This window comes from Lasiosphaeria miniovina, assembly GCF_030549165.1.
Source record: "Lasiosphaeria miniovina strain SMH2392-1A chromosome Unknown B0T26scaffold_5, whole genome shotgun sequence".
Taxonomy (NCBI): Eukaryota; Fungi; Ascomycota; class Sordariomycetes; order Sordariales; family Lasiosphaeriaceae; genus Lasiosphaeria; species Lasiosphaeria miniovina.
In genome coordinates, this window is record NW_026848224.1 from 3267801 (window position 1) to 3282877 (window position 15077).

The 15077-nt window shown below is 56.3% G+C and overlaps 4 protein-coding genes across 4 annotated transcripts; 2 read left to right on the forward strand and 2 right to left on the reverse strand.

The window, feature by feature from the left end:
• The first annotated feature begins 633 nt into the window (after window positions 1-633).
• B0T26DRAFT_363285 (uncharacterized protein) lies at window positions 634-4411 on the forward strand. The gene is made up of 8 exons (XM_060434612.1): window positions 634-1453; window positions 1546-1899; window positions 1970-2477; window positions 2556-2788; window positions 2852-3265; window positions 3340-3471; window positions 3586-3679; window positions 3742-4411. Exons 1-8 carry the CDS (start codon window positions 749-751, stop codon window positions 4152-4154), a joined length of 2853 nt encoding a protein of 950 aa, XP_060294686.1. The 5' UTR covers window positions 634-748; the 3' UTR covers window positions 4155-4411.
• A 340-nt stretch (window positions 4412-4751) lies between these two features.
• On the reverse strand, window positions 4752-7875 carry B0T26DRAFT_742105 (uncharacterized protein; the record flags this gene model as incomplete). Its single annotated transcript, XM_060444062.1, has 2 exons — window positions 4752-6129; window positions 7856-7875. 2 exons carry the CDS (start codon window positions 7873-7875, stop codon window positions 4752-4754), a joined length of 1398 nt encoding a protein of 465 aa, XP_060294687.1.
• Window positions 7876-10847: 2972 nt separating this feature from the next.
• Window positions 10848-11523, forward strand: B0T26DRAFT_677713 (uncharacterized protein; the record flags this gene model as incomplete). Its single annotated transcript, XM_060440137.1, has 2 exons — window positions 10848-10901; window positions 11011-11523. 2 exons carry the CDS (start codon window positions 10848-10850, stop codon window positions 11521-11523), a joined length of 567 nt encoding a protein of 188 aa, XP_060294688.1.
• A 2262-nt stretch (window positions 11524-13785) lies between these two features.
• On the reverse strand, window positions 13786-14540 carry B0T26DRAFT_753482 (uncharacterized protein; the record flags this gene model as incomplete). The annotated part of the gene is made up of 2 exons (XM_060445686.1): window positions 13786-13936; window positions 14032-14540. The coding sequence occupies 2 exons, from the start codon at window positions 14538-14540 to the stop codon at window positions 13786-13788; spliced, it is 660 nt and encodes a 219-aa protein (XP_060294689.1).
• Window positions 14541-15077: the final 537 nt, after the last annotated feature.

Sequence of the window (15077 nt, forward strand, 5' to 3'; positions counted from 1 at the left end):
ATTGCCAGAACATGAAGCCACAGTCCGATTCGGAATAGGTAGGAAGAGCCGTGCAGCACGACATGACGCCAAGAGACGGAGACTCGCCTACGGCCTCCCAAATAGGCCAATATGCAGGGCGACAGAACAAGTCAAGTCTGGCCAATTTTCTGCAAGCCCTAATACGTGGCACCGGCCTCTCGCAAATCAGCGCATCGGATAAGACCGTCGTGTAGCGCAAATCCCAGGCACCCTCTCTGCACTCGGCTGCACGCTGATGCAGTCCACGGATCCATATTGTGACCTGACCCCGCCAAAAGCAGCAGCAGTGTAGTTCTTGCCCGTTCAGAGGAAATGATTTGCGGGTTAGCGGCGGCTTGAGCGCTTTTCTTTGGCTTGTGTCTCGGCAAGCGGAAGAAGGCGCGCCCCAACTCTCTCGTCTTACAGGCAAGGGAGAACTCGGGGAAGGAAGTATCCGTGAGGGAAGGCACCTGGGCCCATCCCCCCACAACCTTAGCCAACCCGGACAAGCGTCCCATGAGGCTATCGATTCATCGGGAAGCCACCAAACACACCCCAGACTAGCCCGTTTCCAAATTAATTCTAGCCACCTTTTTCAGCTGCAACGACGCAACCCTCCATCTTGCGCACGACACGGGAATTTAAAGGCGCCACATGCGCACCACGCCCGCCCTCGTCGGATGCCCCGGTTCGCTGTGCACACGACGGACCGACTCAGCCATTGAAGCAATCACCAGCCGGTGACCAGATGCAGTCAGATGCCCAAGTCGTCGACGACCAGTATGCCGACCCGGTTCCCGCCACCGACACGTGGGCCGCCTTCATCGCCGCCCGCTTTTCGCGCCGCCAGGAGCTCTATGCCGGCTTCGCACCTCCCGAGAAGGAGCTGGTCCGGAAAGAGCTGCGCCGAATCCGCTATCTGAGGGAGTACTTCGCCACCCACCGCCTGTCGCCGTCGGACCGCTCGCCCCTGGTCTCGTCGCTCGAGAGATCGCACGCGCGCTGGCGAGACCGCGCCTCGCGTCGGGCCAAGGACGAACTTGCCCGCATCGAGGCCGAGCTGGCCCGCGCCGACAAGTACCGCAAGCCGCAGCTCCTCAGGGACCACGCCGTCCTCACGCAGGTCCAGCAGTGGCAGACGCAGCAGCACGTCGACCTCGAGCAGTCCATCTCTCCCGAATCCTACATCGACGGCCTCGAGGCTCCCGACGACAGCGTCGACGACAACCCGCGCGAGTCCAACTACGGCTACAATGGCTGGGTCATTGTCTTTGAGAAGGGACAGGGCGGCGTCACTCTGGACCACCCCCTCTGCCACGGCCAGTTCCCCCACCAGAAGATCGCCGTCCAGAAGCTGCTGTACGACAAGGAGCAGACGCCACTGAAGCGCACAAGGGACAGCAAGCAGCTGCGCTACTTCCACCTCCAGGCCAACAACATGAAATGGGTCGAGGTACGCTGTATTCCCTTCTTCCGATGGGGATTGAGGCGTAGGGAGACCTCGAGGTCTAGTTAGAGCTAAACTAATTCTCCCGTTTTGATCAGGACGCCATATCGCGGTACTACGACGAGGAAGGGTCCGAGTTCGACGGCCACCGCCGGTCCTACCAGCGCAAGCTGTACCAACACAGCACGTCCAAGGGAGAATCAAAAACGGAGCGGCTGCTGAAGCGAGAGCTCTGGCACGGGCAGGAGCGCGGGGGCGGCGACAGCCACCTGCCGCCCCATTCTCGACAGATCCGGCCTCGCTGCGCCCTAGTCCCGTCGCCGGCGTGGGATAATAAGGCCAGTGCCGCTGGCGGCGGTAAAGGCACGAGACCAGACGCGGCCCAGCCCGGGACCAGCTCTTCTCAGACCTATTTCCGATCCTCGTCCGGGTCGCAGGACATTGTTCTCTTTGTACGTATGATTTTAATATCACGAGAAACACTTCCAGTTCGTGTCACTAACAGACCTCATCGCCTCGCAGATGCCATACCTGCATTGGGAGATCGAAAAACGGCTGTTGCGGATGACTAACGTGGTGCGCAAGACGAGGCAGATAAAGGAACAGGAGTTCGACTTTGAGCGGCGCAGCAAGCGGCGAGGGACCTGGGGGAGCGTGGTCGAGCGGGCGACGGCTAGGGCACAGCGGATCAACAGCACCAACTCGGAGGTCATCGGCGGCGAGTGGGATGAGGATTCGCCGTCGTGGCGGCCGAAGTCGGCGCTGGGTAGCTACCTGTGGCAGGCGTCCAAGCTGTTCCAGCTTATCGACGAAGCGGCCGACTGGCGCCTCATCAGTGACCACCTCTACACGCAGTCGCCGCTCCACGTCCGCCGCACTCTCGAGCAGTACTACTACTGGACCGCCGGCGACACCATCAACAGGGACCGGCAGCAGGTTGTCTACCGCGAGACGCGCATGAAGAACGACATCGAGGCTATACCCAGGGTTGTCATGGTTGATCAGCTGTGGCTGTGGATACTGGACGAGAGTCAGTGTGCACCGAGCCGACCTGGCGAGTATTCTCTCAAGGGGGAAACAAAATGCTGACGGGATGATCTGTCCCTAGACACCATCATCTCCGCCTTTCCACGGCGATGGGGCCGCAACAAACCAGATCCGTCGGCCGTACACCGGGCCATCCGCGACAATCTCGCCACCGTCGATAACACGCAGGTCACGTCTATTTACGATCTGGCCCTCATCATCATCGACGAGTGCTCGAAGGTCTTCTTCGACCGGACCAAGCCCGACCTGCGGCCTGAGGTGGTGGACATCTTTGGCTCGGCCATATCCAGCACCGTGAGTCTCTTTCTCCCGTTCCCATCCGCTGCCAAGCATGCAAACTAATCAGCACTTCACCAGGCCGAGAAGAAGACCGAGGCGTACGAGCGGTTCGGGCGTGACGTCAAGCGGATGAACGCGCAAGACCCGCTGCAGACGGCCGAGGAGCTGCTGCGCAAATCTCTCAACATCAAGTTCGAGTGGTCGGTTCTGATGGAGGCGCAAAACGTCATCGACCAGTTGCAGATCATGCAGGAGATCTTTACGGCACAGATTACCGTCATGGGCGATTTTGAGAAGGCGCTGCGTGCGATGATGGTAGGGGGGTCGTCCGGAGCCCCGTCGTCTTCGTCGTCTTCGGAGCAGCATCAGCCTAGCAACCACGACGCACTGCGCTCTGCCCAGGAGCGTGCTACCGCTCTCGTCGCCGAGATGAAGCTCCGCCGTGACGAGCTAGCTAATCTTGAAAAGCGGCAGACTAATACTCGAACGCAGGTTGGTCCCCCCCGCCCTCTCGGAGTCGGACAAGAATTGGGAAGTCTGTACTGATCTTTGGCGATAATAATCAGCTCCGCGAGCTCCTCGACATGAAGCAACAGCAGTCGGGCATCATTGAAGCCAAGGCCGCGATCCGCCGCGCTGATGAGAGCGTTGTTCAGGGGCGGTCTATAGTGGTGTTTACCGTCGTGACTATTTTCTTTGTAAGGAACACGACCTCTCTTTCACAAAGCGCCATGGTAGTTGCGCCTAGTTACGCAACAGAGCCACACCGCTCAAACCACCGTGCTGTTATCTAACACAGCTGATCCATATAGCTTCCCCTATCCTTCTTCGCCACGCTCTTCGGCATGAACGCCACCGAGTTCAACGACGGCTACATCAGCCTTAAGCTGCAGCTGATTTACATGTGTAAGCTCTTCTACTTCTCCCGACTTTCTCCTGTGCAAGTGACTAACCAATCCTCAACGCAGTCGTCCTTTCAAGCGTGGTAATCGGCTTCTCGCTATCTCTGGCCTTCAGCACCTGGGCACGCACCGTCATGATTGGCGCGTTCAGGTTCTCGTTCGCGTACCTCACACACCTGCTACAGCTCCGCGGGGGACAGGGGGGCAACAACAAAAAGCACAACCGGCACCGGACGAGCCAGCAGCTAAGCGGGGCGTCGGCGCAGGCGCTGCGCGAATTCATGATTTCCAAGCAGCGCGAGTGGGAGAGCCGCGCCGCTGCTACTTCGAGCGGAGCAGCGCTGCCCCTGCACCGCCTCCCGCCATCATCTGGAGACCAGGGTAAAGAGGAGGAGGGTAGGTCGGGAGAGGGAGGAGCGGCAGGAGGAGGCGGAAGCCTGGGGATAGCGCGGTTTTGGAGGCGGAGGCGTGCCGAGTAGACGTGAATGTGATGAAGTGTGGGATCAAAATCAAAATAGGCGCGTGTGTGGCGGATGAGTCGGGTGCTTGAGCAACGTGTGATTTGGGCCGGGGCTGTGCGGTCAGTGGTCACCTAGGTCGTGGGCAGTTGCACGGGACCGATGTGTCACGTAGCCGCAGAGACTTGTGTCTAGAGGCCCGGTGCTGACCGATTAATTAAATCTAATAATGAAGGAATGAATACGCAAGCGTGGGACAGTGCGACTCCGTGAGCGACCGCAGGAACCGCAGGACTCGATGTGTATGTGATAATGCGTGTGATGTGTATCATGCAGTCTAGTGTAGTTTCGAGAAAAATAAGTACAAAGTGAAGAGTACATAGTGAAGATGAAGAAAAACAGCAATGCAAAGGAAGCCTCCGCAAAAGAGAAATGCTAGTTCGTTCGTGGTGGCTATGCCAGGTTGCCCGTGGCAGGGTAATAGCTACCTACCGCCTCGACCCCTGTGTCTGTCAGTCCAAAAAGCCCGACCCCATTTCCGGTACTCGTATCTTCTCAAGCCCACTCTAGTTCTAGTCTGTCTCTAGTTCTAGTCTGCCCCCTGGTTCTAGTCTGCCTTCATTGCGCAGCCGCGGCGTCTGCCTTGAGCATGTCCGTGGCCAGCTCGAAGATCTTGCCGTGCACCGTGTAGTCGGCCGTGATGAGCCCCCAGTTGCGCGTCAGCTCCCGGCCGGAACCAAAGTCGATGTCCTTGCCCAGCAGGTCCGTGACGCGGCCGCCGCCCGACTCGGTGTAGATGAGCTGCGACCCGGCGTGGTCCCAGATGCACCACGCCGCGTCGCGCGTCTTGGGCACGCGCACCTGCACGTGCTCGCGCCCGCCCAGCACCAGCGCCGCGTACCGCATGTGCGACGAGTACACCTCGGTCCCCGGGTACGGCGCCCCGCACGCTTCGGCCAGCTGCCGCGTCTTCTCCGAGAGCGTGGCGGTGCTGACGGACGAGTCAATGAAGTGCAGGTTGCGCAGCTCGACGGCGGCGGGGGCTGGGACGGCCAGGTGGCCGTTGTCTTGTTGGTGATTCAGGAGCTGCTTGGCGCGGACGGTGGCCGGGTGCGGGACCTTCTCGATGCGGCGGGCGTCGAGCAGCTCGCCGCGGCCCATGCGGCGGAAGATGGTGCCCTGGCCGCGCACGGCCGACAGCATCAGGCCCATGCCGTACTCGTCGACGCTGGTCTCCTCGACGGGGGTGCGGCCACCGCCCGACGACGCGTCGTCGCCGTCGCCTAGCAGGTCGTCGTCGTCGAGCAGCCGCAGGTTCGGGCACCCCAGCACGCCCACCACCTCGCGCCCCCCGTCGATCAGCGCCAGCGACATGGCGTACTGCTGGCCCTTGATAAAGGCCGCCGTGCCGTCGATGGGGTCGAGCGCCCAGAACCGCCCCGTCGGGCCCCCGCGCCCTTTGCCGCCCAGGTCGATCACGTCGAACATGTCCTCGATGGTGGCGGGGGTTGCGAGGAGCGCGTCGCTCGCCGCGTCGTCGAGGTGCGTCGACGTCACAAACTCCCACACCTGCCGCGCCAGCTCCGGGTCCCGCCGCAGCGCGTTGGCGTCCTCCTCGCCCACGAAGCCGTCGTCGGGGAACGCGCCGTGTACGGCGCTGATCAGCAGCGCCTGCGCGGCAAAGTCGCCGGCCGTCACGGGCGACGCGTCGCTCTTGGAAATCTGGCTGTTCTTGCGCGCGTAGTTGTAGCCGTTGTGCAGGTGGCTGCTGTCCAGGTGGTTGGGCCGTGGAGCAGTAGCACCGCTGGTGATGGTGGTGGTAGCGGGGCTGTTGCTGCTCGGGCTGTTGCTGCTCGTGATGCCGTTGCTGCTGGTGATGCCGTTGGTGCCGACGGTTGTCGCCGCGTCAAAGGGCGACGACGGCAGCAGGCGCTTGGTGAGGATGGATGCCCGCTGCACGGCTAGCTCAGCAATGAAGCGCTCGCGCGCAAACGGGCTGCTGGGTGATATTGGCACGATCATTTTGGCTGTGGATGCTGCTGCAGCAACTCGACTGCAGTCAGCGGGTTTGTGGGGGGGGAGGGGGGGTGTCGTCTCGGTTGTTGCGCCGCAGGCTTGGCTTGGGTGATGGTGGTGCCGCCGCCTGTCTTGTCGTCTCCTTGGGTTTTCAGGATAGATGGATATTATGGGTGCTCGAGAGAGACCGAGATGTGTTCGAGTGCTGCAACAAAGCTGGCCGAGAATGAGGAATCCCGTGCCGCTGGCGTTGGCGGGAGGGACGCTTGGCTTTTGTATCTCGCCATAAAGTAATCCGTAGGCGGCGGCGAGGGTTGTGGAGGTGACCTGCTGACAAGCAGCGCCCGAAAGGGAAAGGCAAACATGGATCCAATAGACCTCACACCTGGACCGCCCGAAAGTGCAGTGCAGTGAGCGAGCCGAGTGACTGAGACATTAGACGCTGGAGCCGTCGCGCTAAAGTTGCAGGTGCAGGCGGCCGCACGCGTCGCGGGGTGGATGCGTGCGCACTCGGGAGACGCTGTGGTGGTCGCCCGTGCCGGTTGGCATGGGCGAGGCGATGGCGCCTGAGCCTGAGGGAGTCGAGGGCGGCGCCTGCGGGGCTATGTCCGAGGCGCAGGCCCTGGTTGGATGCGGTGCGAGCGGGAGCGCCTCCATGCATCACACCCGTTGTGCTGGGCGGGCTGCCTGCCCTAACGTGGTGGGTACCCTAATGTGGTGGGTAGGGCCTGTGCTGCTGATGTGGAGAGGCCGCCTCCAGAGTCTTGCGAGGCGCCGGCGAGTTCTGCCATCCCGAGGCCCCGTTTCCACCGCACGGCGATGCACGGCGATGCACTGCGCTGCAGGACAGGATTTTTTGCCCTTGCAGGTGTAGCCGATTCGGATGACGCCATGAGTGATTTGATGCGTTTGCCCATGTACGGCCGAGACGATTGGCCGAAGCTTGGGTTCCAAGCTTCGGTTTCCCGCCTGTGAGGTGGATGCCAGGGCGCTGCAAAAACAGAGTTCAGTGCGCAGCCGACGTTGGGCCCGAGCCGAGGGAAGGAAAGCCTCGCTGTCCGCCTCAACTCCTAACCCCCGCCAAACAGCAGCTCAGCCTGGACGTCTGTTTCACCGCTCAATCCGATTCAAGTTCCTGATCGGACGGAGCATTGCCCGGCACAAATCGCTCATCTCAATCGTTTGCCAAACTCAACGACACGAGAATCTATACTCTAGAACTGGTCTAGTTTGAGGTTCCTTTTTTTTCCCCCAATTTTCTCCAAGATGATTTCTTCATCGCATCTGACCGATGCTCTTGCAGCGCCGAATTCGCCCCACTCAACGGGAGTGGAGTTCCCGTCAAGCGAACACTCCTTTTGCCAACGCTAGACCTAGGTCCAGTCTAAACCCGCATCAAACAACATTGATTTCACTTCTCGAGAAGTGGACACGGGAGCTCCAAGTTGGCCATATATTAGCCTCGCTTCTACCCAACAGGACCCGGAGAAGCCGCCCCATCAGCGCTGAAGTAATGTACGGGGTGGCGAGGTTCTTACGGGTGCGACAGAAGAATGAGGCGGGGGCCTTGGGTGTCACACTCGGCCGCTGGAGTGGCAGCTGAAATCAAATCAACGATGCTCGCCACATCGACACCACGGCCAGCGTCTGACGGCCACTTCAACGCCGCCCGAGTATATCAAATACACGATGAAAAACCCCGCAACCTTTCGGGGAGGTTGCCCATTTTCTCATAATCTGGTCCAAGTTTTGCATAGGTATACTTCGTATCTGACGTCTCATTCTCTACAGAGCGGCACAACCCACACCCTCTTCGAACACCACGATGACTCGGACGGTGGCAACTTCAAAGAAAATCAACGAAAAATGAGCAAGCATACTATAAACTTCCGTCACAGGGACTGAGAAGCTTACCGTTTTTGGAATCCGTCTTCGTATTAACACCAAGCATACGAGCAAGCCAAGGAAACTTACAACCGTCGTCCCTCACGCGGCCTTGGCACACGAACAACTCAACACCCAAAACAAAAAGAAGAAATGGAAAATAACATACAACACCAGGGATTCGCTAGTCGTCACCGACCCAACTACTAGTCTGGCCCTCAGGGCCCTTCTATCCTAGACTCAAAAGTGCACGTTTTCGGTTCCCTAGTACCCTCATTTTTGGCAACTTAAAGCCACCGAAGTAAATGTGGCGTCTCACGGCACAACCGTTTCGTGGCCTTCAGACAGACCAACGACCAAGACTAACCAGAAATATGGCCAGGAAACGGAAAAAATTGGGTTGTACTGTCCCTCCCCCTCTTCCCTCGTCACGCCCGCTTTCCTCGTCACGCCCTCTTACCTCGTCCGCCCGCTTCCCTCGTCACGCCCGCTTCCCTCGTCACGCCCTCTTACCTCGTCATGACCTCATTTCCCCTTATTCCCCATATCCGTCCCATCCCTTGAATTGCATTATTATCTCCGTCTTCGTTGGGCCCTACGATGGTAAAACGAAACAGGCGTCCAGGTCAAAGGCCTGCGAACAGCCAAATAGAAGACCTCGATTCCTAGAGATGCCAACCCAACAACGTAGATGCTTCTAACAAGTGGTGTAGGTTGTTTTGAGAAGATTCTGTTCCACACAAAGCAGTCAAAATAGGTGCAGTATAGTGATGAATTGAAGAAGGAAGAAAGAAGTGCGCAGGGCCTTTCTTCCTGTATGAAAAGGGTGCTTTCCAACATGTAAGTGCTAGGCCTGTGTTGGTGTAGATCAACACATTCAAGACATGCCCCTCAGTTGAGCCTAATTACGTGACAGACTCCTGCGTAGCTAAACCCCCTAATAGGATTCTCATTACATCTCTCCCAATTATTATTTCGTTTAATTATAAGAAACCTTCTGTTTTGGCATTTTCCAATACCTTTGCTCTTCCCTCTCTCCTTATCCACCAAATAACGCGGAGATATATGTTTTGTACAACGCGAATAAGATTACAAAGCCCAAGATCAACTGAAGTAGCCCGGCAGCTACCTTCATCTGGACGCGACCCGACCTCCCTGGAGCAACAGAATTCATATACCGGCAACCCGACCTCTCTGAGAGGATGGAATCCATCGGCCAGAGCCACCACAGATCACTTGGATCGCCGTCGAAGATGCAGTCGATATCCGCCCCAGGGTCCAAGCGATTGAACGCGAAAACCGATTTACCCGAAGACATTTCGGCCTTGGCAGCGCCAATGTGATGTCTCCCTAGGTTGTGCAGTCGAAAGCCGGCCACTTCTTCCATCGTAGACGTGTAAACGGTAATGGTTGAGATCCAGCTGGATGTGTTTGGGGACTCTCGAATTTTCCACGTCCGAGAGAATTTCCAGTCATCGTCTCCGGGACGGCGCCGATACCAGGAGTATCCGTCTATATTCTGCGTCGTCCACCACAGCCCCCGTTGCATCAACGCCGGCAGGTCAACACACTCGATCACGGCCTTGACAGCCCATGATGGGGCCTTGGGTAGTGAGTTTCGTAGTGAGCCGTCGCTATTCCAGAGCGGAGCAATGACAAACTCAACATGATAGAGCGTATCATCATAGGACGGCATATTTTCCTTCAGCATTGTGCTTTGGGGGTGCGTGAGAATGCCAAGCTTATTTTGGTTGCAGGAGATGCGAGGATGGGAGAATTGAAGGCGGCAGGGCCCGATCATAAATACCTTGTGAGTAGGGTTCTACGACCCCATGGTCGCCTAGGTAAGGACCTAATTAGGCATAGAATATATCTTGAGAGGCGTTTGGAAAGGTTTGCCGAGTTTATTTGTCACAAACTTCACGGGCTGAGATGTCGGCATAGGTAATAATTTTTTTCCTTGAACCTTGGCAGATAATTATTACCACTCTATCTAAATAAAGTTATATCCTTCTCTTAGCTGCGTAAAAGTAACTGATTTTCCATCTATAGGCCACTTGTCCCTTCGTCAATGTCCCACATTGTTTTCTATCCCTCTACTGAAGGCAGGCGCCAGAAGTCTTTACCCCCATATGGTATATTGGCCCCGTCCTAGTAATAAATGCCCTTCATGGTGTTAAGGGTGGATTTTTGCTGGGTGCGGCCTAGTCGCCCATGTCCCCAAGGTTCCACTACCTAGACATTTCCTCCTCAGATAAGTTGTGTAGTGTCCCAAGTAGGGATGCAAGCTAACGGTGTAGGCAGTTTTAACATGTCGCATGGGTATAACTTAGAGGCTCTAGCTAAAAGTGAAATAATTGAACGGCACCAATACAGTTACACTAGCCGACTAGCAATCCTTAATTACCGCCGCCATGTAGTATGAATCTTTCGCTTGGACATAATAGCGTATCAAATATCCATATTGTGCCATACTTGTTGTAAGTATAGCAGTCGCGCCTCCCCTCCAGTCGCGGTTCCATTCACGGGATTTTTCAACATTCAACGCAACCATATCCACGCAATTCCGAGTTGTTGTTGTATTCGTTCAACGTCGGGGGCGAAAGGCTTAAAAAGGCTCGAATACCTCACACAAGGAAGGAATTGCACGATTGTGGAACGAGGTGAAGGTGGGAGGCGGGAGTTATGACCATGTGGCTGTTGTTGCCCAAGACTTGCCTACCACAGCAGGCGCAACTGCCATACCTAGCACAGCATCGTCACCCGAGGGTTACAGTCTGGAAAGTGCTCTTCCAAGTCGTACGTACCGACAACATGGCACAAGGGGTAGTTACCCTCAATGCATATGAACCAAAGGAAGGAACTCATGTGCGTTATGATCCGTGGTTCATTTATATACCGGCTGTCCTCGACTAACTTTGAACTTTTCTTCCCCTTCTCTTCAGGTTTAGAATAATAAATCTTAAAAAAAAATCAGTATGCAGCATTTTCGCTCCCGGCTCCCCGTACCATCTCGCACTTCCACACCGCGGGCAGCCAACGCCCCACCAACATCCTCCGCTGTGCCCGGACGCCCCCAGCACTATCAGGCATTCCTGGCCAACGACGGCGATACGTCTTCTCCGCCTCATCCGCTACCACGACCAGTCAGCACCAGCCCAAGTCCAGGGCGGCCCAGGGCCCCAAAGCCGAAGCCAAGGTGGCCACCAAGCTCCCAAGTCCGGTCAAGACCGGAGGGGTGGAGAGGAAGGGAGGCGAGGGTTGTGAGAGCGGATGGGGGCGGGGCGCGTTCATGTCGTTGGCTGGGAGTGTCCGGGTGCTGGCGTGGGCGGTGTGCGCAGCGGTGGTCGCAGCGGTGGTGTTGGTGGCCGCGGCGTTGGTGTTCGCGGTGTGGAAGTGGGACGGAAGACTGGAAGAGTTAGGGCAACTTTTTTGTTGCGGGCCTTTGGGCCGCAATGGAACAGCGGGGCGGAAGCCATATTCTTATTGATTTTTTCTTTTCCTTTTTTTAATAATAAAGCGAATTTCTTATCCTAACCTTTGCTCGTTCCCGTGTGACAGTCTTTACATCGTCGCCACAGCACCCACCGTCGAGTTCATGTCAATGGTGGCGTAATACTAGACAAGTCTAAGGTTTAGACCTCCAAATAGTAAAAGAGCCTAGTGAAGGGTCCTTGAGATTCCTCAAACCCTCACCCTTCTGCATCAGTTATTGTATTATGAATAGACTATAGTGACGATTGAGAGACAACTTCCTTTATTAGTAACCCTGAATATTACCCAACCTCCCCCGTCAAATAGTGGGCAAGTATAAGTATTAACCATAGCGAAGATAATACCAAGCCGACAAGCCATCGAAGTATCCTAGCCATTTTCCGTATTAGTATGAGACTTTAGCTCTTTTTGACGATAGATTCGATTAGCTATATCCACCACAGGTTCGTTAGGTCGTCGTCGTAGATATAGTTACTATAATAATCGGAACGGTTACGATCGAATGCAAGGAAAGTGTTGGAATCACCAAGTACCGGTACTAGAAGCAACAGGGCGTAACTGCACGCCGAAAAATGGTGGTTCAAGTGATGGTTGTTGATGTCTGTGTATCTAGAAGATGTCAGATGGAATGGCCTAGAAGGTGCTGGAATCTATGATGCGTAATCTTCGCCACTGGGTTTCGTCATGTAATTGCCACATAAGGAAGTATAAGAGAGAGAGTCTTTTGTGGAAAGACTGGAAGACGAGAAGAGAGGAATTCACTCTGGTGCACACAATCCTAGAAGTGCTGTTGCAGTCTGACAGAAGAAAGAGGTGGCCGTAGGCCACTTATACGGAAATCTGGGGGCCTGCGCCACCATCGCCACCTCTGTGGCTAACTAGCGCGTTGTTCTAACAGAAAGAGCACCCTGTGCGCGCCCACCACCTGTTACCAGCTGGCCAAGCCACCGAGCCCCTGAAGCCACGACATGGCGCCACGCCTCGCAGGCCCTCCAGTCATGTACATAAAGAGTGGCCCTCGCTTCCTTCCTTTGCGAGGTTGAAGTCTTCCGCAAATGCCACTCGTTGCTCGCCCTCTTCGTTGCCTCCATTGTGACCACCTTGATCAGGCGTACCTGCCTTCTCTTACAGGTGGTCCGTAAATAGGGAGGCATTCGGATATACGGAATGCCTTGAGGGCATCCGAATGCAGGGAATGCTGTAGAACGAGTGAATTCCGGGTTCTCGGAGGCTCGAAGCAAGGGAGATAGAAAACAGGCATTTTTGTGGGTCAATATAGGGCGACACATTTCTTATTACTCAAGCTTGTCATCCAACTCTTTGAGGGCCGACCGAGCTATCAAGCTCATATCGATAGATGGGTCAATGAGCCTGATAACAAACAGTTGCTAGGACGGCTCGGTCGGGCGAGGTGGTCTTCTTTAGCTAGGTAGGAAGACATGATTTCGAAAAAGCGGGACTTCTAGGTGGAATGAATGGTTTCGGAACGATAAGTCGGGAGTTCGATAACCTAGCGGCAGAAATATCGCTCGCCCCGTTTTCTAGCAAGCGGTAAGTAACGAACACACACCCCTAACCCCTCAAAATGATGAGTTTCCACGGCATAGTCCGCACATCTTTTATCGGGTGCATCTCACTTACGGCAGGGCGTACAGGGTAGCAAATACCGTTTCTAAAAAAGAAAAAGGCGAGGAATAAGCCAAACTCAATAAGGAATCCGTTTTATCATCCGTTTAGTAGTCGTGACCTAATTGGGTGCATCTAAGTAATAGTGAGTCCACGGCTCCGGTAACTAAGAAAGTCGTCTGACTCCGATAACTAAGATTGCTCTCACTGGCTTGTCTATGGGAGAGCGGACGGGATCTCGAATTCTCCAGTGGATATGGTCGTATGTGGAGGGATGGACGGATATACCGTACTTTCTCGTGGTGCGGCGACGTCTAGGCCCCACCTCAGCGACTTACAAGGCAGGGTGTGCACGATATACCTGGATATATAGGTGTGAATATACCGAGCAACGCTTGGCTCGAGATGCACTTTGTGCCCTATAAGGGCGGCTGGGTCACACCTCTCGATCGGAACCGCTCGATCTTTATCCCCAGGCTGGCTTTATCCCCAGGCTGGCCGAGGATGAAATCCCGACCAGCGCTTTCTCTCCGTTTTGGGAAATCATGGTATTCCTGTCTTGGCTAACCTGTGAGCCCCTGATCTACCGCTCTCCACCTTTCCTTCCAGGCCCGGGCCAAGTCCCGATCGATTACCCCTCCAGGCTCCTCGCCGTCACGTCGACAGGGAAGTAGATGTTGGAGCCGGCCGGCTGCCTGCACGTGCCCTGGCCAAAGGTGCCGCCGGCAGTCTCGTTGCAGGGGACTGAGAAGTCGTTGAACGAGTACGCCTGGATGAAGAGCCTGTTTACGATCCGAAGTGCTCGTTGTTAGCCAGTGACAACTTGACAAGCTCCAACCAGAACTAACACTCGGGACTGGAAAGCTGTGCGGCTTACGGCGTCCCCGTGTCCGGATCATGGCACACCCACGTCTCATTCACCGTAAGCTGCAGCAGGGTACCGTCGTAGCGGAAGCGCGCCGCCGGAGCGCCGCCCACCTCCCCCCCACTCGCTCCCGCCTCCGCCTTTACCGCGCAATCATACCACTTGTACGGGTCGCTGCCGACGGCCTGGGCAGTCAGTGCCACGTCGGACGCGGAACAGTTCGCGTCGACGGCGGCGGCGGCGTTGGCGAGGCGGAACGTGACCGTCGTCGCCTCGTGCGCGAACGGGTTGCCGCGCACAATCTCGGCCGCCGTGATGGTCAGGTTCGTTAGCGCGAGGGAGGACTCGAGACATGTGGGTCTGTCGGCACGTTTGCTGTTGCTGTCGCTGTTGCTGTTGCTGTTGCTGTTGCTGTGTGGGATGGCTGGCGAGGGGGTGTTGGATGCCGCGGGAGTGAGGACGGCGAGGCATAGGGCGAGACACGCGAGGAGTGTTCGCGGGCGCTGCTGGACGGTGAACATTTCGAAAAGAGGTCTGCGACGGTTTTGTCGATACGTTAAAACGGGAAGGAGGAAATATAGGAGCGAGCCTCTTGGCTTGGCGTTTTACGTGTGCTCTGGTCTAGGTCTACCCGGCGACCGGAAAGAGGGCGCGAGGTGTCTGAGACAGGCCCAAGCAGACTGGCTGCTAGTAGAAAATGGGCCGGCGTGTTTGTGACGGACAGGAGCTCCCCCGCACTGTCTGCCAGGGCGAGTGCCGAGGCGATATTGGCAATAGGATATTGGGTATGGATAATTCGGGATAAAGAGGCCGAGCTGTGCAGCTCAGACCCGGGATGGTGGTATGACGACGCGGCGGTAATCTAGACCGCTATACCCCCCTTTTTATATGATATTTCGAAATGCCAGGTGGATATGCCTGGTGCTGCTGGCACAAGTGCCCCCTCAGCCTCTTGTAGTGGGACTGGGTAGTCTCTAGTCGTGGTCTCGCACCTTCATTCACCTGCTGCCGAGGATCCGAGCAATGGACCTATACGATACTCGCTAAACTCTCTAAAT

Coding starts and splice junctions, on each gene's coding strand:
- B0T26DRAFT_363285 (XM_060434612.1), top strand. CDS start 749: ATGCAGTCAGATGCCCAAGTCGTCGACGACCAGTATGCCGACCCGGTT. Junction 1,454..1,545: donor ACAACATGAAATGGGTCGAG/GTACGCTGTATT, acceptor CGTTTTGATCAG/GACGCCATATCGCGGTACTA. Junction 1,900..1,969: donor CGCAGGACATTGTTCTCTTT/GTACGTATGATT, acceptor ATCGCCTCGCAG/ATGCCATACCTGCATTGGGA.